The sequence below is a fragment of the Phoenix dactylifera genome, chromosome 4, assembly GCF_009389715.1.
Source record: "Phoenix dactylifera cultivar Barhee BC4 chromosome 4, palm_55x_up_171113_PBpolish2nd_filt_p, whole genome shotgun sequence".
Lineage (NCBI taxonomy): Eukaryota > Viridiplantae > Streptophyta > Magnoliopsida > Arecales > Arecaceae > Phoenix > Phoenix dactylifera.
Window position 1 is genome coordinate 30,544,720 of NC_052395.1, and position 27,214 is coordinate 30,571,933.

Genomic DNA, 27,214 nt, shown 5'->3' on the forward strand with positions numbered 1-27,214 from the left:
TGAAACTTAAACCAAGTGACGTGTGGATGACTGGTTTGACTCCATTGTTTTAGAACTCTGTGTACCTGGGATGTCTAGTTGGGATTGATAGCTTCATTTTTATATGCGAACCATTCTGGATAAATAACATGTGATATTCAGAAAATTTAGTAGATCGGGAGCTAACAAATGGTAGTTAACACTTGTGAATTTGAGTAGTGCACCTAGAATTCAAAGGGTACCCAATTGTGGTGGAGGTATAGGTATTCTGAGACGTCACATTTACATTTGCCTTAAGAGTTGCTATGTTTTAAAGTATCTTCTAACTTAAAAACGATGTTTGTGGGTAATATCACTGCAAACCCTCACGAGACAACACTCGTCCACTAGGATAACCTAGGGGTTTAACGGCTTGTTGCACGTGCTAAGTGCAATCGTAATGCTCTACGAAAGTGAGTATTTATTTTAATTCATGCATATTGATATATATATATATTAATAAAATAAACAATACTTTTGCACCCTCATTTTATCATTTTCATACTAAATTGCTAGAGACTAGCAATAAGCTAGTTGGGGGGTGTGATGAGAGTACAAAAGTAAAATTTTCATATTATCTTAATTAGTATTATAGCTAATCTTTATTAATAAAATTAATTAATTAATGCTTTATCTGTGTCTGAGTGCATGTAATTCAAAAGACCCTATAATGCTGGATTTTAGCCCAATGCCCGGTAGTTCGAGCTCAACAAATCCTTAGCGTCTCATCTGAGCCTCACGTCGCCCGTCATCCGCATGCAATCCATATCACTGTAACCACATGTTTCAGCTAGCACAAATGCCCGCATCGTGGAGCTTCCTAGCATCATCAAAACTGTCCATGTGGCTCTCCAAGCATCATGGTATCTCCTCCAAGGGACCTAAGCCAAACCGGCTCTTCAATTCAAGCCACATCTCATTCATGGTTTCGGATTTTCCTGTTTCAAGAACATTCAGCTGCATTCCATTCTTCCCATCATTCATCTATACTCAAACATCAAAACAAATTTCATGCATCCACGTCAACGGGTTGAAGCAAGATCAACATCCCATCTCCTTTATTTAGGAACAAACCCAACATAAAAGTCTTCCCAGCTTTTCATCCCATCTACCCGTGAAGCACATCTTCAATGAACAGAGCATGCGTCACCCCGGGTATTCCATGATCTCCAAGCATTTGTGGGGACATGCGCAACTCCCAAGCATATCAGCAACGATCGGAGCTTCCCAAACTTCTGCAACGTCCCCAGCATTCATTTCCCAACCGGATCATTCCACCCCGTGTCTCATCCATTCCCAAACTTCTACAACGCTCCCAGCTGAAGAGTCCCAAGCGATTCAACTTCATCCCGCATGTCAAGCAACCGGATCATCCCCAAACCTCCACGCGTCTCACCAGCCGCGCCTTCAACATGCTATAAAAAGGGGAGCCATCCGGTGGAGGAGAGGCAGCCGACGGAAGAAGAGGAGAAGCAGCCGACGGAAGAAGAGGAGAAGCAGCCGACGGATCTAAGGGGGAGCCATCCGGTGCATCTCCTCTTCCAATCTTACCAGCCAAGCTTGGGAGAAAAGAAAGCAGCCAGGGGATCGGGGAGGAGCAAGGAGGAGAGGCTATGAAGCCAACATCCACATCTTTCTCAGCCGAGCGAGAGAGGACAAGAGGCCACGGAGGAGAGAAGGACACGGAGCAAGAGGGAGAGGCGACCAGGAAGCCATCCATCTGCACCTCCTCTTCCGATCCATCTACTCAGCCGAGCGTGCGAAGGAGGAGGAGGCCAGCAGCCGTGACGGAAGAGGAAGGGAGCCAGCCGGGCGAGAGGAGGAGGAGACGCAAGAGAGAGAAGAGAAAACAGAGCACTCTGTTTTCTCAACCAAAGGAAACAAAAAAAAAAAGAAAGAAAGAAAAAGGGATTTATGCTTATTTTATTTATTTTATGCTAATCCCTTTTATAAAAATGCTTGCATCTCATATAGATAACTAAATCTCTTTTAGCTAAGGCTAGGAAAAAGCCTAGCATTTTCTTCATGTATTTTCTTTAATCATCAATTGGATTTTAATGTTTTTGATTTGATTTATGGTGCAGTAGATTTATAAGAATTATTTCAAACTTATATATTTTTTTTGATTTGTTATTTCCCCCGGGTATAACAGATACTTAGAAATTCCTGTAGTTTAAAATAGAATTACTGTAATACTGCCCATAAAACTAAATCTATTTTATTATGATTAATAGATGATTTTAAGAAAAGCATGATTAAGTGCTAGGCTGAATCCTAATGCCTTAGTTATATTTTTATCAATCTGAATATTATTTAGCCTTTAGTTTTTGTTCACTGTCAAATCTCTATGGATTCGATCTCGGACTCACCGAGAATATTACTTTGCTACACCCTATACTTGGGGTATTCTACATTTAATTTTCCTTTTAAAAAGAGCAAGATTAAAATTGTAGCAAGTTTTTGGCGCCGTTGCCGGGGATTTCCAACGTGCGAACGAGAACAAGGCTGAAAATTTCAACTCTTTATTTTTAGTTCTTCAATTTTTCTTTATTTTTAACACAGCTGAAATTTCAAATCTTTTCAGATTCAAGGGCGACACAAGCAGGACCAGTAACGAGGAAGATCAAGATCACATTTTTGGATTCCCTGAGTGAACGAACTCCGGCCGTGAGTATTTAAATTAATTTTCCTGTTTTGCTCATACTAGTCCTATTTTTCCTACATTAGAATTTTACTCTTGTTTAAAAAAAATTAAAAAAAAATTTATTAATTAAAATAATAAAATAATAAAAAAATAAATAAATAAAAAGAAAAAAAATTTTTTTTTTTAGCTAGTTTGCTTGATCAACTATTCAAATGCAATTTAATGTCATGACATAAAATGTTAAAATTTTCTTGATTGTTGCATATAGTATAAAGCATTTGCATAAAATAATCTAAGGGCTGAACCCATTAACAAGATAAGGTCGGAATTTCATCACTCGTCCTTAGCCCAAAAATCATCCCAGTGCATAAATATCCTAAGCCTAATTAAAATCAACTAGACATTGGCCCTTAAGGATATTCGAGCTCAATAGGACGAAGACCACTGAAAGTTGCACCAATTTCGCTCTATGGCCCTGGTCGATGTCTAGGCAAGCTTTGTCCCTCTAAGTAATTGAAGGGAGACAGTTTCTGTTCGAGGAAAGTGGGTTTTAAGTGGGACCTTTGCTACACGCATCGTGACCCCTCCACTTACCTGGGAGCTTACCTAGTCGACTAAGGTTAATAGACCGGATTGGAGGCTTAGGTATCCTCTTCAACCCAGTTAGGAGCTGTCTAGAATTTTTAGGAAAACCTTAGAAATTGTTGAGTGATGCATGTTCTAATTAAACTTTTGTTTTACTGTATTAGAGTGTTTGTGTAAAAAAAATAAAATAATAAAAATAAAAAAATGATAATAATAAAATAAAAAAAAACTTAGTATATGCTGTTGTGGGAGAGAGATAAAACGAATAGATTATTTCGAGTTGAATCAAAAGATAAAAATTTAATTGTTCAAAATTCAAATAATCAAATGGAAGATAATGGTAGTAATCAGGGAGATAATGAATTTCAAGATGACTTACCTATTAGAACGTTTCGTGATTATTTCCAACCCACTAGGACCAGTACCCCATCCTGTATGGTTATTCCTACTGCTGCGGGAGCTTTTGACATGAAACTAGGAATAATCCAATTACTTCCAAAGTTTCACGGACTTGATTCTGAAAGTCCCTATTTGCATCTGAAAGAATTTGATGAAGTATGTTCAACACTTCATTTCAATGATGTCACTGAAGCGGCAGTTAAGCTTAAGTTATTTCCTTTTTCTTTAAAGAAAAAAGCTAAGTCATGGTTACACTCCTTAAGGCCTAGGACCATAGCTACTTGGCAAGAAATGACAAGAGAATTTTTAAAGAAATTCTTCCCAACACATAAAACAAACACACTTAGAAGAAATATCATGAACTTTGCACAAAAAGATGGAGAAACATTTTTTCATTGTTGGAAAAGATTCAAGGACCTTCTACTTGCTTGCCCATATCATGGATATGAAATTTGGAGGGTCATTAGTTTCTTTTATGATGGTTTGTCCTCCAATATGAGACAATTTGTAGAAATGATGTGTAATGGTGAATTCATGAGTAAGGAACCAAATGAAGCCTGGGATTATTTTGATCTTTTAGCAGAAAATGCACAAGCTTGGGATACAACAGATAAAAATGAAAAATCAAAAATAGCACCTAATGCAAAAGGAGGAATATATCTTATTAAAGATGATAATGATGTCAATGTAAAAATTGCTAATCTGACTAGGAAGGTTGAAGCCATGGAATTAAGCAAAGCCAATATAGGAAAAGCACAAACTATTGTTGAAAGTATATGTGGAATTTGCGAGAGTAATGCACATGTAACCAAGGATTGTCCTACAATCCCTGCTTTTCAAGAAGTGTTGCATGATCAAGCAAATTTCACCAATACTTATAAAAGACCATTTCCAGAAACATATAATCCTAGTTGGCGAAACCATCCTAATTTTAGCTGGAGACATGGACCCACTGCCAATGAATCTCAAGGGAATTCTGTTCCTACTCCTTATGTGCCACCACATAGGAAATCCCTTGAAGATACTTTGCAAACCTTCATGCAAGGGCAGACTCAAATAAATCAGAATACAATGCAATCACTCCAAGAACTTAAAAATTCTGTAGGTAGAATTGAGGCTCAACTTAATGTTAGGGAAAGAGGGACATTTCCAGCCCAACCTCAATCTAACCCAAAGGGTCAACATGAGGTCCATGAAGCAAGTTCATCCCAACCTAAATTTGAGCAAGTTAAGTCTGTCACAACCCTTCGGAGCGGAAAAATAATTAACAAAGAAATTCCAACGAAGGATGACAGACCTGAAAAATCCATTGAGAAAAGGGATGAAAATAATACTGAACAAGATGATCCAATACCTCATCATAAAATAGTTGCTCCATTCCCTCAGCGTTTGCTTGCAGCTAAAAAAGGAGTACCTGATCAAGAAATTTTGGATATCTTTAAACAAGTAAAGATTAACATTCCTCTATTAGATGCCATTAAGCAGATCCCATCTTATGCCAAATTTTTAAAAGATCTTTGTACCATAAAGCGAAAGCTTTATGTACAAAAGAAAGCTTTTCTAACTGAACAGGTGAGTGCTATTCTCAAACACAACACCCCACCTAAGTATAAAGATCCTGGTTGTCCTACCATATCTTGTATCATAGGAAACTTCAGGATACAACGAGCCCTTCTTGATTTAGGTGCAAGTGTTAACTTACTGCCCTATTCAGTTTATGAACAGTTAGGACTTGGTGAATTAAAACCCACCAAGGTTACTCTCCAACTTGCCGATCGATCTATAAAGATACCAAGAGGAATAGTCGAGGATGTACTTGTCCAAATTGATAAATTCTACTTTCCAGTCGACTTCATAGTATTAGATACCCAGCCTGTCATGAACTGTACCACTCCAATACCTGTCATCTTAGGCCGCCCATTTCTAGCTACTTCCAATGCTTTGATCAACTGTCGAAATGGAATAATGAAAATGTCATTCGGGAATATGACTATAGATTTTAATATATTTAACATTTGCAAACAACCCGATAATGATAACGAAAATGATGAAATTCATGGAGTTAATCTGATCGACTCCATTGTAGAGGATGCTCTTGTCCCATCTCTTTCTTCTGATCCTTTAGAAACATGCCTAACTCATTTCGGAAATACAGATATCAACCAAAACTTTAGAGAAATCAGTGCTATATTAGATTCAGCTCCTTTGTTGGATACAGATAGGTGGAAATCTCGTTTTGAAGAATTGCCCACACGCAACAATAGTCCTCTACCATCTAGTGTTCAAGCACCTAAACTTGAGCTAAAGCCTTTGCCATCTGAGCTCAAGTACGCATACCTTGGTCAAGAAGAGACTTTTCCTGTGATCATATCATCCCAACTCGAACAAAGTCAAGAACTAAAATTATTGGAAATTCTCAAAGAGCATAAGGGAGCAATAGGGTGGACAATTGCTGATATCAAGGGAATTAGTCCCTCAATTTGTACTCATAGAATCCACTTAGAAGCTGATGCCAAACCTTCTCGTCAACCTCAACGTCGATTGAACCCAAACATGAAGGATGTGGTTAGAGCAGAAGTTCTGAAACTTCTGGATGCGGGTATGATCTACCCAATTTCAGATAGTAAATGGGTAAGTCCAACCCAAGTGGTCCCGAAAAAATCTGGTGTTACTGTAGTCAAAAATGCTAACAATGAATTAGTTCCAACTAGGGTCCCCACTAGTTGGCGTGTATGCATTGACTATAGGAAACTTAATTCTGTCACTAGGAAGGATCATTTTCCTCTACCTTTTATTGATCAAATTTTAGAAAGGTTAGCAGGTCATAAATATTATTGCTTTCTAGATGGCTATTCAGGTTACAACCAAATTGCAATTGATCCTGAAGATCAGGAAAAGACCACTTTTACATGTCCTTTTGGCACATTTGCTTACAAGAGAATGCCTTTTGGATTATGTAATGCTCCTGCAACCTTCCAAAGATGCATGCTCAGTATTTTCTCCGACATGGTTGAGCGCTTTTTGGAAGTCTTCATGGATGATTTTTCAGTTTTTGGCTCATCTTTTGAAAATTGTGTGGACCATTTAAGACTAGTCTTAATTCGGTGTGAGGAGAAGAATCTAATCTTAAACTGGGAAAAGTGCCATTTCATGGTAACTAGGGAAATTGTTCTCGGGCATGTTATTTCATCTGAAGGAATTGAAGTAGACAAGGCTAAAATTGACTTAATTGCTAACTTACCCAACCCAAAAACTATCAAAGATATACGCTCATTTTTGGGTCATGCAGGATTTTATAGGAGATTCATTAAAGATTTTAGCTCAATATCTAAACCCTTATGTAATCTCCTTCAAAAGAAAACCCAATTTGTGTGGTCTGAAGAATGTCAAAAAGCTTTTGATAAACTTAAAAGCTTGCTGACCTCTGCTCCCATCATGCAACCACCTGACTGGTCGCTTCCTTTTGAAATTATGTGTGATGCTAGTGAATATGCAGTTGGGGTAGTTCTAGGGCAAAGAAAAGAAAGGAAGCCTTATGTTATCTACTATGCAAGTAAGACTTTAAATAGTGCACAAAAGAATTACACCACTACGGAAAAGGAACTACTTGCCGTAGTATTTGCACTAGACAAATTTAGGTCTTACTTGATTGGATCTAAAATCATTATCTACACTGACCACGCTGCCCTTAAGTACCTTCTTTCAAAAAAGGATGCTAAGGCGCGTTTGCTTAGATGGATCCTTCTGCTCCAAGAATTTTTTCTAGAAATAAGAGATAAAAAGGGGGTAGAAAATGTAGTAGCTGATCACTTGTCCCGTCTGACTCTTTCAGATTCCTTAGACAATTCACCCATAAAAGACACTTTCCCTGATGAGCAACTGTTTGAGATCACATCTTCACCCTGGTTTGCAGACATTGCAAATATTTTAGTCACAGGTGAACTACCAAGTCATTGGAATAAACAAGACAAAAGAAAATTTTTGACTGAAATAAAAAATTTCTTCTGGGATGATCCTTATCTTTTCAAATACTGCCCAGATCAAATTATTAGGAGATGTGTACCTAATGACGAATTTATTAGTGTCATTTCCTTTTGTCATTCTGAAGCTTGCGGTGGTCATTTCTCTGCTAAGAAAACGGCTGCAACAATTTTACAGTGCGGTTTCTATTGGCCCACCTTGTTTAAAGATTTCCATAACTTTTGCAAAGCTTGCGAGCGTTGTCAAAAGTTAGGTGGGATAACTCGTAGGAATATGATGCCTCTCAATCCAATTTTAATTATCGAAATATTTGATTGTTGGGGAATAGATTTTATGGGCCCATTTCCTCCTTCATTCGGAAATTTGTACATCTTAGTAGCTGTGGATTATGTCTCCAAATGGATTGAGGCAATTCCTTGCAAGCATAATGACCATAAAACTGTGTTAAAATTTTTAAAAGAAAACATTCTTTCTCGATTTGGAACGCCTCGAGCCATCATCAGTGATGGGGGTTCACACTTCTGTAATAAGCCTTTTGAGGCTTTAATGCGAAAGTATGGGATCACCCATAAAGTCGCCACTCCTTATCATCCACAAACAAGCGGACAAGTTGAAGTATCCAATCGATCAATTAAGAATATTCTGGAAAAAACGGTTAACCCAAATCGCAAAGACTGGTCTTTGCGTTTAACTGATGCACTTTGGGCTTATCGTACTGCTTTTAAAAGTCCGATTGGTATGTCTCCGTACCGTCTTATTTTTGGTAAACCGTGTCACTTGCCTGTGGAATTGGAGCATAGGGCATATTGGGCTATTAAGAGATTTAATTTTGATATGGATAAGGCTAGTTCACTACGCAAACTTCAACTTAATGAACTAGAGGAAATCAGGAATGAAGCATATGAGAATGCTCGAATTTATAAGAATAAAATGAAAGTCTTTCATGATAGAAATATTATGAGAAAAACATTTGAGCCTTTCCAGAAAGTTCTATTGTATAATTCAAGACTTCATTTATTTCCAGGAAAATTGAGATCTAGGTGGACTGGCCCATTTATAGTTAAAACTGTTTATCCGTATGGAACCATTGAGATAGAGAATCCAAACACCGGTAATATTTTTAAAGTAAATGGCCAACGTTTGAAGTTATTTTTGGACAACTTTACCCCAGAAATTGAATCGACCAATCTGGGAGATCCTGTTTATCAGGATTGATCTCTATATCTGCTAGAGATCCTTTGTTTGTACATAATTTTTCTTTCTTTCATATGACAATTGGTGAGCAACAACAGTGTGCAATCATTCTATCAGGTAAATTCTAACCTTCAGCCTTATTATCCTTCATACTATCATATTTCATGCATTCATGTTGAAACATTGGGGACAATATTGAATTTAAGTTGGGGGGAGAGATTACTGTATTTTTCTATATATCATACCAATTGTCATATCATTTCAAAAAAAAAAATATTACAAAAATAATAAAAAAATAATAATATATATAATAATAATAATAATAACAAACATATATTTTGTTGCATCTAATTACCACTATATTTTTTTCAAAGAAATAAACATGTGCAGCTATTAAGGCAAGGAGCATATTATGACTTATCAGAGACCTATTATTAGATCCCCACACAAGTATTCAATGACAATAGGAAAGCCTCAGGAGTTCACTTGTGTTACCTATTTATTTGTTGACCTTATTCGCAAAAGAAGTATGAGTGTCCTTGTCTTAAAGTCCATGTTTTGGTTTTCACATAAAGATAGAGTTTGAAATTCCCGGCTAGATCACCTGGGTGCCTTATGTTCTGACCTTGGTTGACCTATAGTCACAATACAGTCACGTTACATATGTATATATATATATATATATATATATATATATATATATATATATATAAAAGAGAGAGAAATAATACTATTTGTCTTCACTGAGTAACCGGGCCTCTTGCCTACAAAGCAGCGAGTGTTCGCGTAAAAAGGTGAAAATGACTGAAATAAGAGACTAGTCTGGCCTCGTGGTGTATGTTGCCCAGTAGATACAACCCAAGAGGGGGGGTGAATTGGGTCTTTTAAAACTTTTAAACTACTTCTAAGACTTTTTGATTAACTATGCTAAGTTATATAGATGCGCAGTGGAATTTAAACTTAGCAACAGTATGATTTATTAAATGGGACTTGATTAAGTAAATTGAGTATGCTTGCAACTAAGGGATGCGTAGATACGAGTTAAGCAAGCAATATATCTAAGTAAGCAAGTTAGACAATGACAAAAAGCATTACAAACACAACAAACATATAGTGGTTCGGTGCACCTCAGCACCTACATCCACTCCCCAAGACCTCTTGGGAATTCCACTATAATCCTATAGATTACAGCCGGTTGTTTTACAAGCTCACAACCCAACTTGTTGTTTTGCGAGATAACAACGAACTCGGTCGGTTTTCCCAGGCTCACCGACTAGAACCACCCCCGATTGTTTTCCCGGGATCACAATCGAACCCTTACACGTTGGTTTTACCCTCGGCTCACCAACAAACCTAAACCCCGTTGGTTTTTCCTTTGGCTCACCAACAAACCTTACACCGTTGGTTTTCCCTTTGGCTCACCAACAAACCTTTAACCCCTTGATTCAATCCCTTGATTGAATCAAGTTACAAGATATTAAAACAAAGAATAAAAACAAATCAAAGCTTCTTAAGCAAGCAAATATAACAATATAAACAAATAGAGTAAAGAGAAGCCCTCAAACGAGTTTTGAAGATGGAGGAGCTCGGCTTCTTCTTTACTTGACCCTCTTCTGATTTGGCACGAGGTAGAGGATCACTGAGGCAGCACACGGATGGAGAGGAAGCTTTGGGATTCTCTTGGATGCTCTTCTTCTCTCTATTTCGCTTTGGATGGCCCTTTTGTGCTTATGGGAGATTTCCTTTGTAATCTCTTTGAGATCTCTTTCCTAGATGATCTCTCCCACTTCCATAAGTTCTCCCCAAGCTCTCTTCTTGCTTTTTATAGCTTTAGATGGCGTGGAAACAAGAATATAGCCGTTAGAGACAAAAATAGAGCCGTTGGAACCAGTCTGCACCTCCTGACAATATGACCGTTGGGATCGGAGTCGACTCGCGCGATCAGGAGTCGACTCGCCTGTTGCAGGAGTCAGCTCGTGTTTTACCGGAGACGACTCGGCCACTGTTCCAAATTTGAATTAATGTGCTTGCCTCGACTGGGAGTCGACTCGTCTTAACCTGGAGTCGACTCGCCAACTTCTGGAGCTGACTTGGCAATTTCGGAGTCGGCTCATCCACTGAAGTCCGTGGATCCAATTTTGAATTTGATCCACTCGAGTCGACTCGACTGTCCTGGGAGTCGACTCGAATCTCAGAGCCCGAACTCCCGATCCTCTGTCTTTTGGCTCATCCAGTCTTGGAGTCGACTCGAATTTCCTCGGAGTCGACTCGACTCTCAGTTTCCGAAAGTTGGTCTTCTGCCTTTTGACGTGAAGCTTGTCTTGGAGTCGACTCGAGCTGTCTGGGAGTCGACTCGAATCTCAGAGGCAGTAACTTGGTTTTCTGTCTGTTGATGGTCGCGGAGTCTCGGAGTCGACTCGTGCAATGCGGGAGTCGACTCGAATCTCAGAGTCCATGAAATGCTCTCTGACTTTTTCTTTATGTACCGCTGAGAGTCGACTCTTGCTTTCTTTGGAGTCGACCTGCCAACCATCGGAGTCGACTCGCGTTCCACTGGAGTCGACTCGAATTTCAGACCCGAAAACTGCTCTCTGACTTTTCTGCCTGTGACTCCTAGGAGTCGACTCATACTTCCCCGGAGTCGACTCGGTAAACATTGGAGTCGACTCGAATTCCTCAGGAGTCGACTCGAAGACTATTCTTTCGAATTTTTCCTTTGATTTTACTCCTCCAATTTGAACCTTTTGAACTTTAAACTTGGGCCAATGAATTGTAGCTTTCTTCTAACTTTTCTTGAGAGCTTTTGGAGGCCTTCTTATGTTCTTCCAACTTGCTATGTTCCTTGCAAAATAAATATCTTTCTCCTTGCAACATAAACATTAGTATCTATACTTCAAGGTTTTGTGATCATCAAAATCAATCTATGAATCAATCTTTGGGTCATCAATCTCCCCCTTTTTGATGATGACAAAACTTGGAGTATATGCAATATAAAAGATATTGTTTTCTAGAAGTAATACATAGCAAAGTTGCATGAAGTAGAAAACATATATTTTTAAAACATACTTCATGATAATGCTTTAGATTTAATCAGCTTAACACAATCAACATATTTCAATTTAAAACATACTTCATGATAATGCTTTAGATTTAATCAGCTTAACACAATCAACATATTTCAATTTAAGCTGATTTGTATTCAATTCAAAGCATAAAGGCATTATGAGCATATACTTAGATATTTGCATATACTTAGATATTTCTCCCCCTTTTTGACAACATCAAAAAGATAGGGAAACATTAAGCACAAAGATAAGAACACTCAAATATTTCTTTCCCTTATTGTACTCTGATTTGAATGTTAAATTATTGCAAGGATATGAATCATATAACTTAAGGCAATAATATTGGAATCAGATTAGTGAGCACAGATCAGAGCCAATTAAGATAGTTTTCAAGAAGTTTTTCTAAGTTGATACCACAGATAGTTTTCTAATCAAGTGTAGGTGGGATCTTCCTTAGGTTAATTCAAGAAGTGGAAATCTAACCTCTCTTCAATAATAAGTGTGAAAGCTTGTTCATTTAAGATCTTGTGCCCAATCTATTAAGTATTTTATCAACATGAGAGCAATTTAACTAATTTTCTGAGTATAAGAACAATATATTAAGTATGATTGCAAAGTTCTTTTATGGTGTAAAAATATTGTGGCATAAATACCAAAATATGAATTCATGCAATTTATAATATATCTTAGAGTATACATAAAGTTCAAGGCTTTGAAGGTTCTTTTAAAGCTCTTTTAAAGACTTTATTCTTCTATTCCAAAAAAAAACAATTTGATACATAAAAATATGAATTGGCACACAATTTAAGTTCTAAAGATCAAGTCAATTAGGACTCATTAGTGAATATCAAAATAGGTTTTCTAAGAGATGCTCAAGAAAATTTTACACGTTATTCTCCCCCTTTTTCATTAAGTTAGAGGCTCTTTAAGCTCAACTTGCAATTTGGTTCATGATTTATGCATAAGATATACTAACCAAATAACACGCCTCAAGGTGTATCATAAAGATTTTCAGATTAAATTTCAGATAATACATATTGGAGAGTATTAGGATCATTTTTCATTTAGTATTCTTTCTCTCTCCTTTAGCTATAGATTTATGCAATTAAGTCCAATAAGACCTCTCCTTCTGAAATTTTCTTTCTCCCCCTCAATTGATCATTCCATTTAAGAGTTTAGAATCCTAAGATAATGTTCAATAAAATTGTCAATCTCAAAAATATATTTTCTATAAGTTTCAGCTTATTTTCATAAGACTCAAGGTTTGAGATAAGACAACCTTTATAGAACTCATCTCAAGGTAATTTAAAGCATGTCTTGCAATATAAGGAGGTTCATCAAAATCAATCCATAAAATTCAAGGTATGCATCAAATTAAAGTTTCTTTAGGATAAGATACTGAATATCTAAAGCTCCCCCTCAAAAGATGCATTCTTCTTTAATCATTCTTTTCTTTGGTTGAATTTCAGAATTTAATAATAAACGTGAATAAAACTGAAATTCTATGTTATCAAGAATGTAGAGTGATCTAGAATTATTCAAAATTTATAGTATTCACTCTATATATATATATTCTGATGGTAGTTTCTAAGAATGTAGGAGAGAAAAAAACATATAGATGATCATTGAGGTATGTGTATTTATAGAACTCAATTTGTTAATCACAGTTTTTCAGCAATGTATACATGAAGCTCAATAAATTTTTTAAATATTAAAATAAAGTCATATATTTAAAAATATTTACTTGCAATCAAGATCATCGTAAGACACATCATTTGAATCAAAATTAGTATACTTTGAAGGTAAGAAATGATATGTTTCGGATGCGTATCGGAGCAATCAAAATAAATTCTGTTTTTCTTACATTAACATTTTATTTAGTAATCATATGGAGTTTAAACTTTTATACAAAATCGGATTCTGAATTACATAGGATTTTCAATAGAAGCTTTCTAAGTCATAATATGAGATATGTATCTTTCACAATGTAGCTCATCTTAAATTGTTACGATTGAAAAATACATATTTCAATAACATTAAAGCACTTTCAGAATCTTTGTGTTTAATTTTGAGTTTTGATACAAAATAAAGGATATTTTAACAAGTATTAGGACATTATGTATCAAAGTTAGGCAAGTAGAAAGATAGATCAATATCAATTTATTTTCCCTAAATAGAGATGTTCTTCTCTTCTCCTTTCTACAATTTTATTTAGCTTTCAGATTTTAACAATGATTGTGAATGACAAATCTGAAATTTCTTTTCAATAAAACTAAACAAAAGATGTTATGTAGCAATTCAAACATTCAATCAAATTGTCCAAGTATGAAACATTACAAAATATTGAGAATCCATAAATCAAGACATCATACCATATGCAAAATATACCATGTGTTAAGTCATGCATTAAAATACTAAGAACAAGAATGTCAAGGATCAAAATCAATTCTTTTCAAATAAACTCCCCCTATTTAAATATAATCTTGCAATGATTTCATCCTTAAAGTGTGTTTTCAAGTGATTAAAAATTTGACTTAATTCTACTTTCATTTACTTTGTTTTTTATTTATAACTTTCTTATGCTCTATACTCTATTTGCTCCCTATCCGGTGGAGTTGGGAAGGGGCACGAGGTACTACCACTAGCCTTCCTCTTGTGCCGTCCCTAATATGCCCTACACCGAATAGTTGGGTCAAATAGTGCTGGGTACTACCACTAGCCTCCCCATTGGCACCATCCCTATGATGAGCAATATAGAAAGGTTAAAATGTTTACTTCAAAAACTCCCTGTTTAAGTGTAATTAATTATGGATTTTATTCCTTCCAAAAGAATGCTCACACAAGTCTCACAAATGTGTCGAATATATTAAGTTTGTTTTGCTTTTCCTTAAGGTTGAAGTGTTTGCCTCTACTTGGATTTTACTTCTCTTGAATAATATCCATTTTCTTTTCTTTATCTCTCTCTCTTTTTGTTATTCTCAAGTAATCTACATGAAAGAGCAGAATAAAGAAATAATGAAATGTATCGTATAGAGGTATATCATGCAAACACTATTTTCATTATGCCCAAGAATTCGTAGCTTCTCACAAGTCATTCTAAATCAGAGTTTTAATCATATACTTGTGTATTTCATGGTTATGATACAGCCATAGAAATATTTTAGATTGAGCAAACCATGAAACAATTTCTAAAAGTATAAGTCAGTCAATACACATATAGACATGATATCAAAAATTAATAATTAAAGAATTTAATCATGCCATAATAGGATTTAAGTTATTGACTTTGCTCAATTAATTTGTGAGAAAGGTATCTAAAATTACCTATTCATTATATGTTCTTCAAGCCAAATTAGATTTCTTATGTGTGAACTTTTGGCTGAAGAAGATCCTCTCTCTTGTTTGCATGTGAATGTTTAGTGTATCTTACATGAAGATATCCTTCAAGTTGAAATTTCTCATTTTTCTTTCTTGAAGGAAGGTCATTAGTTTCTTTAAGATACAAAGCATTCATCCAACATATATATATTTTTTAATTAGATGACTCAATATGAGATATGACAATAGTTGCATGTTGAGTCACTTTATTCAAGAGATTGCCTAAATATAAGCAAGCACATATCACTTGAACTAAAGAGATAGATTCATTAACCAAGATAGTTCAAGGACAAGCATGTGAGGCAATAGACAGATTTATCAAGGTCAAATCAATTTAGTTTAGATTCTATTTGCTTAAGATAATTATCAATAAGATGTGTTAACTAAGTTTTAATCAACTTATCTTAAACGTTTGTTTCTATCAAAATTCAGATTATGACGTATTTGTTATCAATAAAATATGATTAATTAAAGTTAGATTGAAGTCTTGCACAAGGTCACATAATGAGCATACAATCTGGTCTACTAGCTGTATGATAAAATAATTATTCTATCATGCTTCAATACAGCTTTAAACAATAGATCTACTTTGCTCATCCTTTACAATTTCTACAAGATGGGGTCATAGATATACCTTCTTCACGCCAATCTTCTATAAGAGTTTTCTTATGGACTAACGTTGGTCAATGAAGATCCCCTTTCTTGTTTGTCTTAATTTGGAGTTTGAGAGAAGATGTTAATTCATTCATCATATTTCAAACTCACTTTGCAATATAACTCTTCATTAGTAGAACCAAAAATGATGTCATCAATGTGTGCTATGAGCAAGCAAGATATCATAGATTCTTCTTTTTGATGCATAGATTTATCACTATTACTTTCTATCAACAAGGTTACCTAAGCTTTTATATATCAAGCTTTTGATGCTTGTTTTAAATCACATATTGCTTTATCATATATGTAATGTGTAATTTTTAAATATGGTGGTTATTTAACATAGATCTACTTTTTAATGAAATAACCACATAGGAGTGAATTCTACACATTCATTTGACAGAATATAAAGCTCATGAGTCAAGCAAATGATAGTGGTGATCTTTACTTTTAATCATGCAAGAATCAAGATCTATTTCATCTTTTCTTGATTCAGTCTTTTAGTAGTTATCAATTTTTCTTCATTAAGTGCATTTCTGAAAAACTCAATTTTGTTATAATTATTAACAAGTTTTCAGATTGTTATATGTAAAAGATTAACCATATATAATTTGATCTTAGTATCTTGACAGTAAATCATTAGTCTCATAGAGAATAAGACGACTTGATATTTTTGCAACTAAAATCTTTTCATTGAATATTCTATATACATTGCTTGATGAATGATATCCAAGGATAGACATATCTCTATCAGATTTGGCATTATTTTTCATAAGAACATATCAAGCATAACATGTACGACTGAAAAATATGAAAGATATGCAATGGTTCATTTTCCATTTTTCAGAAGATCAAAAGGAGTTTTCATCAAAAATAGATCTAATAGAAATCATATGTATGACAAGCAGTGATGATAGCTTTTTAAAAATCATTTAAGTAGATGACTATCATACACAGTTGTCTTTTTCATTTCTTCAAGAATTCTATTACCCCTATTTTACTTAAGATGTCCTTGGTGCTGAAATAGTTAATTTCTGCATAAACTTTATCAGGATTTTGGTTTTCAACACTGTGCCATGATACTCTTTATCTTCACAGTTAGGAAACCTTTATCATTTGAAACACTTTTACAAGATTCAGCAAATACAGAAAATATTTTCAAGTTTATTTTCCAAGAACAAATCCAATGTAAGCTTTTGAAAACTTAGAGATGGAAACAACATCTTTAGATTTAGAAATGATTTTTGGTTGTTTCCTTAGTTAGCATGCATAGCAAAACTTTGACCTTTAAGAAGATAATTTAAGTAAGCCAATGGCAAGGTCTTTTGAGATTAAGTATATACTAGCATGAGTTGATTTTGTATGCTAAAGATGGTTTCTTTAATCTTGGTATTCATAGTGCATATATTTAAAAACATACCAAGTACACATTATCATATCTATGATCAATAAACAATAATGCCATGGATAAAAACTCTCAATCAAGCATATAGAGAATTCATAGAATTATTCTTAATAAATTAATCATTTTGCAACTTATCCAATAGTGAGTAAAGTACACTATGAAGTGATTTGATCATATTTCCAAAAGTATTTTCTATATCACAAAATTGATCACTACTAGCAATTCATATCAAATACTAAGCAAAAATAATGATGAGATGCAAGGATTACTGATTTTTGTTAATAACTTTTCATAAGTATATTTTAAGTTTCTTTTGTTCCATGGGTATCTTGGTACACCTATGTGTACATCCTCATTTTCTCATTTTGGGTACCCAAGCTTGCTTGAGTCCTTGAGAGTTAGGACATATGGTTCCTTTTGGAACCCATATCTGTTTAATAGTAATAACTTTACCATTTGATTTAATTATACTAGAACGATAGGTAAAGTTGTTATTCCCATCCTTTTCATTTTTGAAATAACTTATCTTATTTAATGGTTTGCTTGATGAATTGATAACCTTTTTCTCTAGAGATTTATTGTTAAGTAAAGGAATCAAGCCAAGTTTTGATTTATCACAAGCAACATATTGGCTTTCAAACATCATTTTTAATCGTTCTGAACTTACGGTGAATTTGTTAATAAAAGATTTTAATTGATTAATTTCTTTACTTAAGTTTTGATTTTCTTTAATTAAGCTATGATTTTTCTGAATCAATTCTTCTGAAAATGACCTTAAACTTTTATTTTCAGAATTTAGTTTGTCTTGTATTTCAGTAATAGAATTTCTTTCTTTTGAAATTTCCAAATTTAGCTTTTTAAGATTTTTATTTTTCCTAGCTAATTTTCTACATTCACTATACAAATCATGAAAAGCATTTAAAAGTTCATCATAAGAATATTTTTCATGAAAGTCATTTGGTGTAAGATTAGATTCAGATTCTACTTTATCTTCTTGTACCATAAGACATAAGTTAGTTACCTCTTGTAGTTCATTGTTGCTCCTAACTTTCAATTCCTTGTCTGACTTTCTCTTGGTCAAGGCTTTCTTGCGCTTTACCTCTTTCTTCCTTTCTTCTTGCTTCCTCTTCTTCTTTGTCTTTAGGAAGCTGATTTGCCTCGGAGTCGACTCGGACCTTATTGGAGTCGACTCGACTAACTTGGGAGTCGACTCTGAGCTTCTTGGAGTCGACTCGACTGAGGGAGATTCATCACCCTTTTCTGCAGTCTCATTGTTAGTATATAATTGAAGCATATGAGAGCTAATCTGAGATTTATCATAAATATTTTCTAAAGTATCCCAGATCTCCTTAGCAGATAAGCATGCAGAAATTTCATTAAACTTTGTTTCTTGAATAGCACAATATAATATGTTCATAGCATTAGCATTTAATTGTGCTAAGTCCTTCTCATTAATATGAGAGAGTGTGTGAAGGTCATTTATTATGATTTTCCATAGATAATAGTTTTGTGATTGAATGAAAATGCGCATGCGTATTTTCCAATGTGGGTAGTTTATACCATTAAACAGTGGAGGTGTATCAATTGATTGTCCTTCTCCTAGAAAACTATCTATTTGAGTTGTCATGATCTTTGGCTCTAGTCGGTTAAGACTACAAATAATATTTGAGCACCTGCTCTGATACCACTTGTTGCCCAGTAGATACAACCCAAGAGGGGGGGTGAATTGGGTCTTTTAAAACTTTTAAACTACTTCTAAGACTTTTTGATTAACTATGCTAAGTTATATAGATGCACAGTGGAATTTAAACTTAGCAACAGTATGATTTATTAAATGGGACTTGATTAAGTAAATTGAGTATGCTTGCAACTAAGGGATGCGTAGATACGAGTTAAGCAAGCAATATATCTAAGTAAGCAAGTTAGACAATGACAAAAAGCATCACAAACACAATAAACATATAGTGGTTCGGTGCACCCCAGCACCTACATCCACTCCCCAAGACCTCTTGGGAATTCCACTATAATCCTACAGATTACAGCCGGTTGTTTTACAAGCTCACAACCCAACTTGTTGTTTTGCGAGATAACAACGAACTCGGTCGGTTTTTCCAGGCTCACCGACTAGAACCACCCCCGATTGTTTTCCCGGGATCACAATCGAACCCTTACACGTTGGTTTTACCCTCGGCTCACCAACAAACCTAAACCCCGTTGGTTTTCCCTTTGGCTCACCAACAAACCTTACACCGTTGGTTTTCCCTTTGGCTCACCAACAAACCTTTAACCCCTTGATTCAATCCCTTGATTGAATCAAGTTACAAGATATTAAAACAAAGAATAAAAACAAATCAAAGCTTCTTAAGCAAGCAAATATAACAATATAAACAAATAGAGTAAAGAGAAGCCCTCAAATGAGTTTTGAAGATGGAGGAGCTCGGCTTCTTCTTTACTTGACCCTCTTCTGATTTGGCACGAGGTAGAGGATCACTGAGGCAGCACACGGATGGAGAGGAAGCTTTGGGATTCTCTTGGATGCTCTTCTTCTCTCTATTTCGCTTTGGATGGCCCTTTTGTGCTTATGGGAGATTTTCTTTGTAATCTCTTTGAGATCTCTTTCCTAGATGATCTCTCCCACTTCCATAAGTTCTCCCCAAGCTCTCTTCTTGCTTTTTATAGCTTTAGATGGCGTGGAAACAAGAATATAGCCGTTAGAGACAAAAATAGAGCCGTTGGAACCAGTCTGCACCTCCTGACAATATGACCGTTGGGATCGGAGTCGACTCGCGCGATCAGGAGTCGACTCGCCTGTTGCAGGAGTCGGCTCGTGTTTTACCGGAGACGACTCGGCCACTGTTCCAAATTTGAATTAATGTGCTTGCCTCGACTGGGAGTCGACTCGTCTTAACCTGGAGTCGACTCGCCAACTTCTGGAGCTGACTTGGCAATTTCGGAGTCGGCTCATCCACTGAAGTCCGTGGATCCAATTTTGAATTTGATCCACTCGAGTCGACTCGACTGTCCTGGGAGTCGACTCGAATCTCAGAGCCCGAACTCCCGATCCTCTGTCTTTTGGCTCATCCAGTCTTGGAGTCGACTCGAATTTCCTCGGAGTCGACTCGACTCTCAGTTTCCGAAAGTTGGTCTTCTGCCTTTTGACGTAAAGCTTGTCTTGGAGTCGACTCGAGCTGTCTGGGAGTCGACTCGAATCTCAGAGGCAGTAACTTAGTTTTCTGTCTGTTGATGGTCGCGGAGTCTCGGAGTCGACTCGTGCAATGCGGGAGTCGACTCGAATCTCAGAGTCCATGAAATGCTCTCTGACTTTTTCTTTATGTACCGCTGAGAGTCGACTCTTGCTTTCTTTGGAGTCGACCTGCCAACCATCGGAGTCGACTCGCGTTCCACTGGAGTCGACTCGAATTTCAGACCCGAAAACTGCTCTCTGACTTTTCTGCCTGTGACTCCTAGGAGTCGACTCATACTTCCCCGGAGTCGACTCGGTAAACATTGGAGTCGACTCGAAGACTATTCTTTCGAATTTTTCCTTTGATTTTACTCCTCCAATTTGAACCTTTTGAACTTTAAACTTGGGCCAATGAATTGTAGCTTTCTTCTAACTTTTCTTGAGAGCTTTTGGAGGCCTTCTTATGTTCTTCCAACTTGCTATGTTCCTTGCAAAATAAATATCTTTCTCCTTGCAACATAAACATTAGTATCTATACTTCAAGGTTTTGTGATCATCAAAATCAATCTATGAATCAATCTTTGGGTCATCAGTGTAGTCTGGTTCGAGTAATTAAGTCCGAGGGGTGTTTCACCTAATGCCTTGAGCCAACTGGATCAAGAGTCATTGACCCAAAGCTCGTTACATGGACCTTACTAGAGCCTAATGGAGTCGGACTGTTGTAGTCACTATGCGAAAAAAAAAAAGTGTGCGAAAAAAATTAAACATGAGTAAGTTAGTGAAACTTAAACCAAGTGACGTGTGGATGATTGGTTTGACTCCATTGTTTTAGAACTCTGTGTACCTGGGATGTCTAGTTGGGATTGATAGCTTCATTTTTATATGCGAACCATTCTGGATAAATAACATGTGATATTCAGAAAATTTAGTAGATCGGGAGCTAACAAATGGTAGTTAACACTTGTGAATTTGAGTAGTGCACCTAGAATTCAAAGGGTACCCAATTGTGGTGGAGGTATAGGTATTCTGAGACGTCACATTTACATTTGCCTTAAGAGTTGCTATGTTTTAAAGTATCTTCTAACTTAAAAACGATGTTTGTGGGTAACATCACTGCAAACCCTCACGAGACAACACTCGTCCACTAGGATAACCTAGGGGTTTAACGGCTTGTTGCACGTGCTAAGTGCAATCGTAATGCTCTACGAAAGTGAGTATTTATTTTAATTCATGCATATTGATATATATATATATATTAATAAAATAAACAATACTTTTGCACCCTCATTTTATCATTTTCACACTAAATTGCTAGAGACTAGCAATAAGCTAGTTGGGGGGTGTGATGAGAGTACAAAAGTGAAATTTTCATATTATCTTAATTAGTATTATAACTAATCTTTATTAATAAAATTAATTAATTAATGCTTTATCTGTGTCTGAGTGCATGTAATTCAAAAGACCCTATAATGCTGGATTTTAGCCCAATGCCCGGTAGTTCGAGCTCAACAAATCCTTAGCGTCTCATCTGAGCCTCACGTCGCCCGTCATCCGCATGCAATCCATATCACTGTAAGCACATGTTTCAGCTAGCACAAATGCCCGCATCGTGGAGCTTCCTAGCATCATCAAAACTGTCCATGTGGCTCTCCAAGCATCATGGTATCTCCTCCAAGGGACCTAAGCCAAACCGGCTCTTCAATTCAAGCCACATCTCATTCATGGTTTCGGATTCCCCTGTTTCAAGAACATTCAGCTGCATTCCATTCTTCCCATCATTCATCTATACTCAAACATCAAAACAAATTTCATGCATCCACGTCAACGGGTTGAAGCAAGATCAACATCCCATCTCCTTTATTTAGGAACAAACCCAACATAAAAGTCTTCCCAGCTTTTCATCCCATCTACCCGTGAAGCACATCTTCAATGAACAGAGCATGCGTCGCCCCCGTGTATTCCATGATCTCCAAGCATTTGTGGGGACATGCGCAACTCCCAAGCATATCAGCAACGATCGGAGCTTCCCAAACTTCTGCAACGTCCCCAGCATTCATTTCCCAACCGGATCATTCCACCCCGTGTCTCATCCATTCCCAAACTTCTACAACGCTCCCAGCTGAAGAGTCCCAAGCGATTCAACTTCATCCCGCATGTCAAGCAACCGGATCATCCCAAAACCTCCACGCGTCTCACCAGCCGCGCCTTCAACATGCTATAAAAAGGGGAGCCATCCGGTGGAGGAGAGGCAGCCGATGGAAGAAGAGGAGAAGCAGCCGACGGAAGAAGAGGAGAAGCAGCCGACGGATCTAAGGGGGAGCCATCCGGTGCATCTCCTCTTCCAATCTCACCAGCCGAGCTTGGGAGAAAAGAAAGCAGCCAGGGGATCGGGGAGGAGCAAGGAGGAGAGGCTACGAAGCCAACATCCACATCTTTCTCAGCCGAGCGAGAGAGGACAAGAGGCCACGGAGGAGAGAAGGACACGGAGCAAGAGGGAGAGGCGACCAGGAAGCCATCCATCTGCACCTCCTCTTCCGATCCATCTACTCAGCCGAGCGTGCGAAGGAGGAGGAGGCCAGCAGCCGTGACGGAAGAGGAAGGGAGCCAGCCGGGCGAGAGGAGGAGGAGACGCAAGAGAGAGAAGAGAAAACAGAGCACTCTGTTTTCTCAACCAAAGGAAACAAAAAAAAAAGAAAGAAAGAAAAAGGGATTTATGCTTATTTTATTTATTTTATGCTAATCCCTTTTATAAAAATGCTTGCATCTCATATAGATAACTAAATCTCTTTTAGCTAAGGCTAGGGAAAAGCCTAGCATTTTCTTCATGTATTTTCTTTAATCATCAATGGGATTTTAATGTTTTTGATTTGATTTATGGTGCAGTAGATTTATAAGAATTATTTCAAACTTATATATTTTTTTTGATTTGTTATTTCCTCCGGGTATAACAGATACTTAGAAATCCCTGTAGTTTAAAATAGAATTACTGTAATACTGCCCATAAAACTAAATCTATTTTATTATGATTAATAGATGATTTTAAGAAAAGCATGATTAAGTGCTAGGCCGAATCCTAATGCCTTAGTTATATTTTTATCAATCTGAATATTATTTACCCTTTAGTTTTTGTTCACTGTCAAATCCCTGTGGATTTGATCTCGGACTCACCGAGAATATTACTTTGCTACACCCTATACTTGGGGTATTCTACATTTAATTTTCCTTTTAAAAAGAGCAAGATTAAAATTGTAGCAAGTTTTTGGCGCCGTTGCCGGGGATTTGCAACGTGCGAACGAGAACAAGGCTGAAAATTTCAACTCTTTATTTTTAGTTCTTCAATTTTTTTTTTTTTAACACAGCTGAAATTTCAAATCTTTTCAGATTCAAGGGCGACACAAGCAGGACCAGTAACGAGGAAGATCAAGATCACATTTTTGGATTCCCTGAGTGAACGAACTCCGGCCGTGAGTATTTAAATTAATTTTCCTATTTTGCTCATACTAGTCCTATTTTTCCTACATTAGAATTTTACTCTTGTTTAAAAAAAATTAAAAAAAAATTTATTAATTAAAATAATAAAATAATAAAAAAATAAATAAATAAAAAGAAAAAAAAATTTTTTTTAGCTAGTTTGCTTGATCAACTATTCAAATGCAATTTAATGTCATGACATAAAATGTTAAAATTTTCTTGATTGTTGCATATAGTATAAAGCATTTGCATAAAATAATCTAAGGGCTGAACCCATTAACAAGATAAGGTCGGGATTTCATCACTCGTCCTTAGCCCAAAAATCATCCCAGTGCATAAATATCCTAAGCCTAATTAAAATCAACTAGACATTGGCCCTTAAGGATATTCGAGCTCAATAGGACGAAGACCACTGAAAGTTGCACCAATTTCGCTCTATGGCCCTGGTCGATGTCTAGGCAAGCTTTGTCCCTCTAAGTGATTGAAGGGAGACAGTTTCTGTTCGAGAAAAGTGGGTTTTAAGTGGGACCTTTGCTACACGCATCGTGACCCCTCCACTTACCTGGGAGCTTACCTGGTCGACTAAGGTTAATAGACCGGATTGGAGGCTTAGGTGTCCTCTTCAACCCAGTTAGGAGCTGTCTAGAATTTTTAGGAAAACCTTAGAAATTGTTGAGTGATGCATGTTCTAATTAAACTACGCATGGATCAAGAACATGTCAAGAAATATAAATCATTGAAAGCAAAAGTTTAGAGTTTACTTCAAAGAGCAATACATCAAAGGTTCCTCCATCACCCTCCCTAGGACTTTAGCCTTCCATTTCCCACATTAATCCCCCTTTCATTTTCTTTCTTCTTTTTTTTTTCTCTTTTCTTTTCGGAAACAGGGCCTCCCCTGTTTCCTCTCTCTGTTTTTTTCTTTGAATGGGGACTTGTTTTCGAATGAGGGCTCTCCCCCTTCGTTTGCCAACCGAGAGCCCTTTATATCTCTCGATGGACCCCCTGATCACACGGGATGCTCCTCTCATGCTGGCTACCGAGTATCCCGGATGCGGAGAGGCTGAGAGGCGGAAGAAGCGGGCGGACACGGATGGATGAACTCGGATGATTGCGAATCCGGGAGGCTGCGAGGAAGACGGAAGCTGGATTTGTGCTGTGGATGCAGGATCTTCGCGGAAGATTTGCACGCGGACGGCTGGGAGGAAGAAGTGTGAACGCGGAGGTTGGAATCGGGAGATGCCGGGATCTTCGGACGCGGTGAAGCTTGGGACGCGTGGGAGGATGGACTCGGAAGCTTCACGGGATGCTGGGGTGCGTGGACTGCTGAGAACTGGGAGAACCTGGGACACGGAGACTGCTCACGGGATGTTGGGCTGCACGCGGATGAGCTTGAGATGGATTGGAACACGTAGGAGCTGATGTGGCTGGAACTCGGGTGCAAGATGGCTTCACAAGCGGAGAAGACGGACTGCTGGTGCTTGGGCTAAGATGCAGAAGAAGCTGGGTCGCACGAGATGCTGGGAAGGGAAAATGAAGCTGCGACGAAGTGGACCGCTGAACTTGACCTCCTTTTAGTGTGCAACTGGGGTCGTCCCATGCGGTTGGCTGGTCACCTATAGTGATGCATTTTTTTGAACCCAATGTGCATTTTAGCTTTGATTTCCGATTACCTGCACCCCACAAAAATATAATATTAATGCGGCAATTTTATCATTATTTGTTAGCAATAATACTAATTTAAGTGATGTATAGATCGCACTTTTGTGCTCTCATCACACCCTCCAACTAGCTTATTGCTAGTCTCTAGCAATTAATGAGCAGATAATAGAATGAGAGTGCAAAAGGTATGGTTTAACCTATGACTTTTTATTGAAGCTAAAGATATAAAACTAAGATATGTACTCACTTTCGTAGGAATCACGATTGCACTTAGCACGTGCAACAAGCCGTTAAACCCCTAGCTTACCCTAGTGGACGAGTGTTGTCTCGTGAGGGTTTTCAGGGACGTTACCCACAAACATCATGAATGGTATGACATGAGATTAAAAATATGAAATAAATCCTAAGCTAATACACATGTAATTAATTGATATATATTTTCAAGCATGGCAACTGTCAAAGCAAGGAAATATAAAAGTGTAGTGTGCATCAAATCGCATGACTTTCTCAGAGTACTAATACCTCCACCACAACAGGGCACCGCCTGAGTTTTAGGTGCACTACTCAAGTTCACAAGTGTTTTCTACAGTTTGTTAGTACCTGATCCATCAAATTTTCAGAATATCACATGTTGTCTAAATTTGTCAAGAATGGTTTGCAAGTAAAGAAAGAGCTATCAATCCCAACTAAACAACCCGGGTACACAGAGGTCCAATACAATGGAGTCAAACCAGCCATTACCACATGTTACTAGGTTCATCCTAGTCAACTCATTCATGCTTATTTTTATTTCATTTCATATATATATATATATATATATATATATATTTCTTAATACACATGACAACTACAGCTATCCAACCCCATTAGGCTCTAGTAAGGTTCATGTAGCGAGCTTTCAGTCAATGACCCCCGATCCAGTTGGCTCAAGACATTAGGTGAAACACCCCTCGGACTTAATTATTCGAACCAGACTACGCCACGAGGCCAGACTTGTCATCATAAGTTTTTTCTTTTTTTTTGAATAATAATTATGCAAGAAAAGAAATGGTAGACTGAACCATATAAATATTTTTATTATATATATGTGACTGCATCGTGACTATAGGTCAACCAAGGTCGGATCATAAGGCACCTAAGTAATCTAGTCGGGATATTCAACCTCTATCTTTATGTGAAAACCAAATTCTGAACCTTATGGTACGAACAAGGATACTCATACTTCTTTTATGGATAAGGCTAACAAAAATGCAGTTAACAAATATGAACTCCTGAGGCCTTCCTATTGTCATTAAGTACACGTGTGGGGATCTAATAATAGGTCTCTGATCAGTCATAGTATGCATGTGTTCCTTACCTTAATAGTTGCACACACTCAATATGAAAATACATGTGCATTTGCTCAGAAAAGAAAGTAATAGAATAAATCAAATGCAAAAACAAGTTTTTTTTTTTTTTTTTTCAAAATATTTCCCTTCCCCCAACTTAAACATTGCATTGTCCTCAATGTAAAAAAAATGCAAGAAAACTATATATGAGAGACAATAGAGAAAATAATAGAGAGAAGAAGAATACCT

At 36.9% G+C, this 27,214-nt stretch overlaps 1 protein-coding gene across 1 annotated transcript in view; it reads left to right on the top strand.

Annotated features, from left to right (window-relative positions):
* LOC120110688 overlaps window positions 1-27,214 on the top strand; it is an 82,800-nt gene that overhangs the window by 10,442 nt on the left and 45,144 nt on the right. Inside the window, exons 8-15 of the mRNA XM_039126279.1 lie at window positions 3,599-3,670; window positions 4,145-4,360; window positions 4,460-5,092; window positions 5,132-5,381; window positions 5,559-6,035; window positions 6,492-6,746; window positions 7,317-7,374; window positions 7,753-8,323. Of these exons, the coding sequence (XP_038982207.1) occupies window positions 3,599-3,670; window positions 4,145-4,360; window positions 4,460-5,092; window positions 5,132-5,381; window positions 5,559-6,035; window positions 6,492-6,746; window positions 7,317-7,374; window positions 7,753-8,323 (2,532 nt within the window). The remainder of the gene's footprint in view (window positions 1-3,598; window positions 3,671-4,144; window positions 4,361-4,459; window positions 5,093-5,131; window positions 5,382-5,558; window positions 6,036-6,491; window positions 6,747-7,316; window positions 7,375-7,752; window positions 8,324-27,214) is intronic.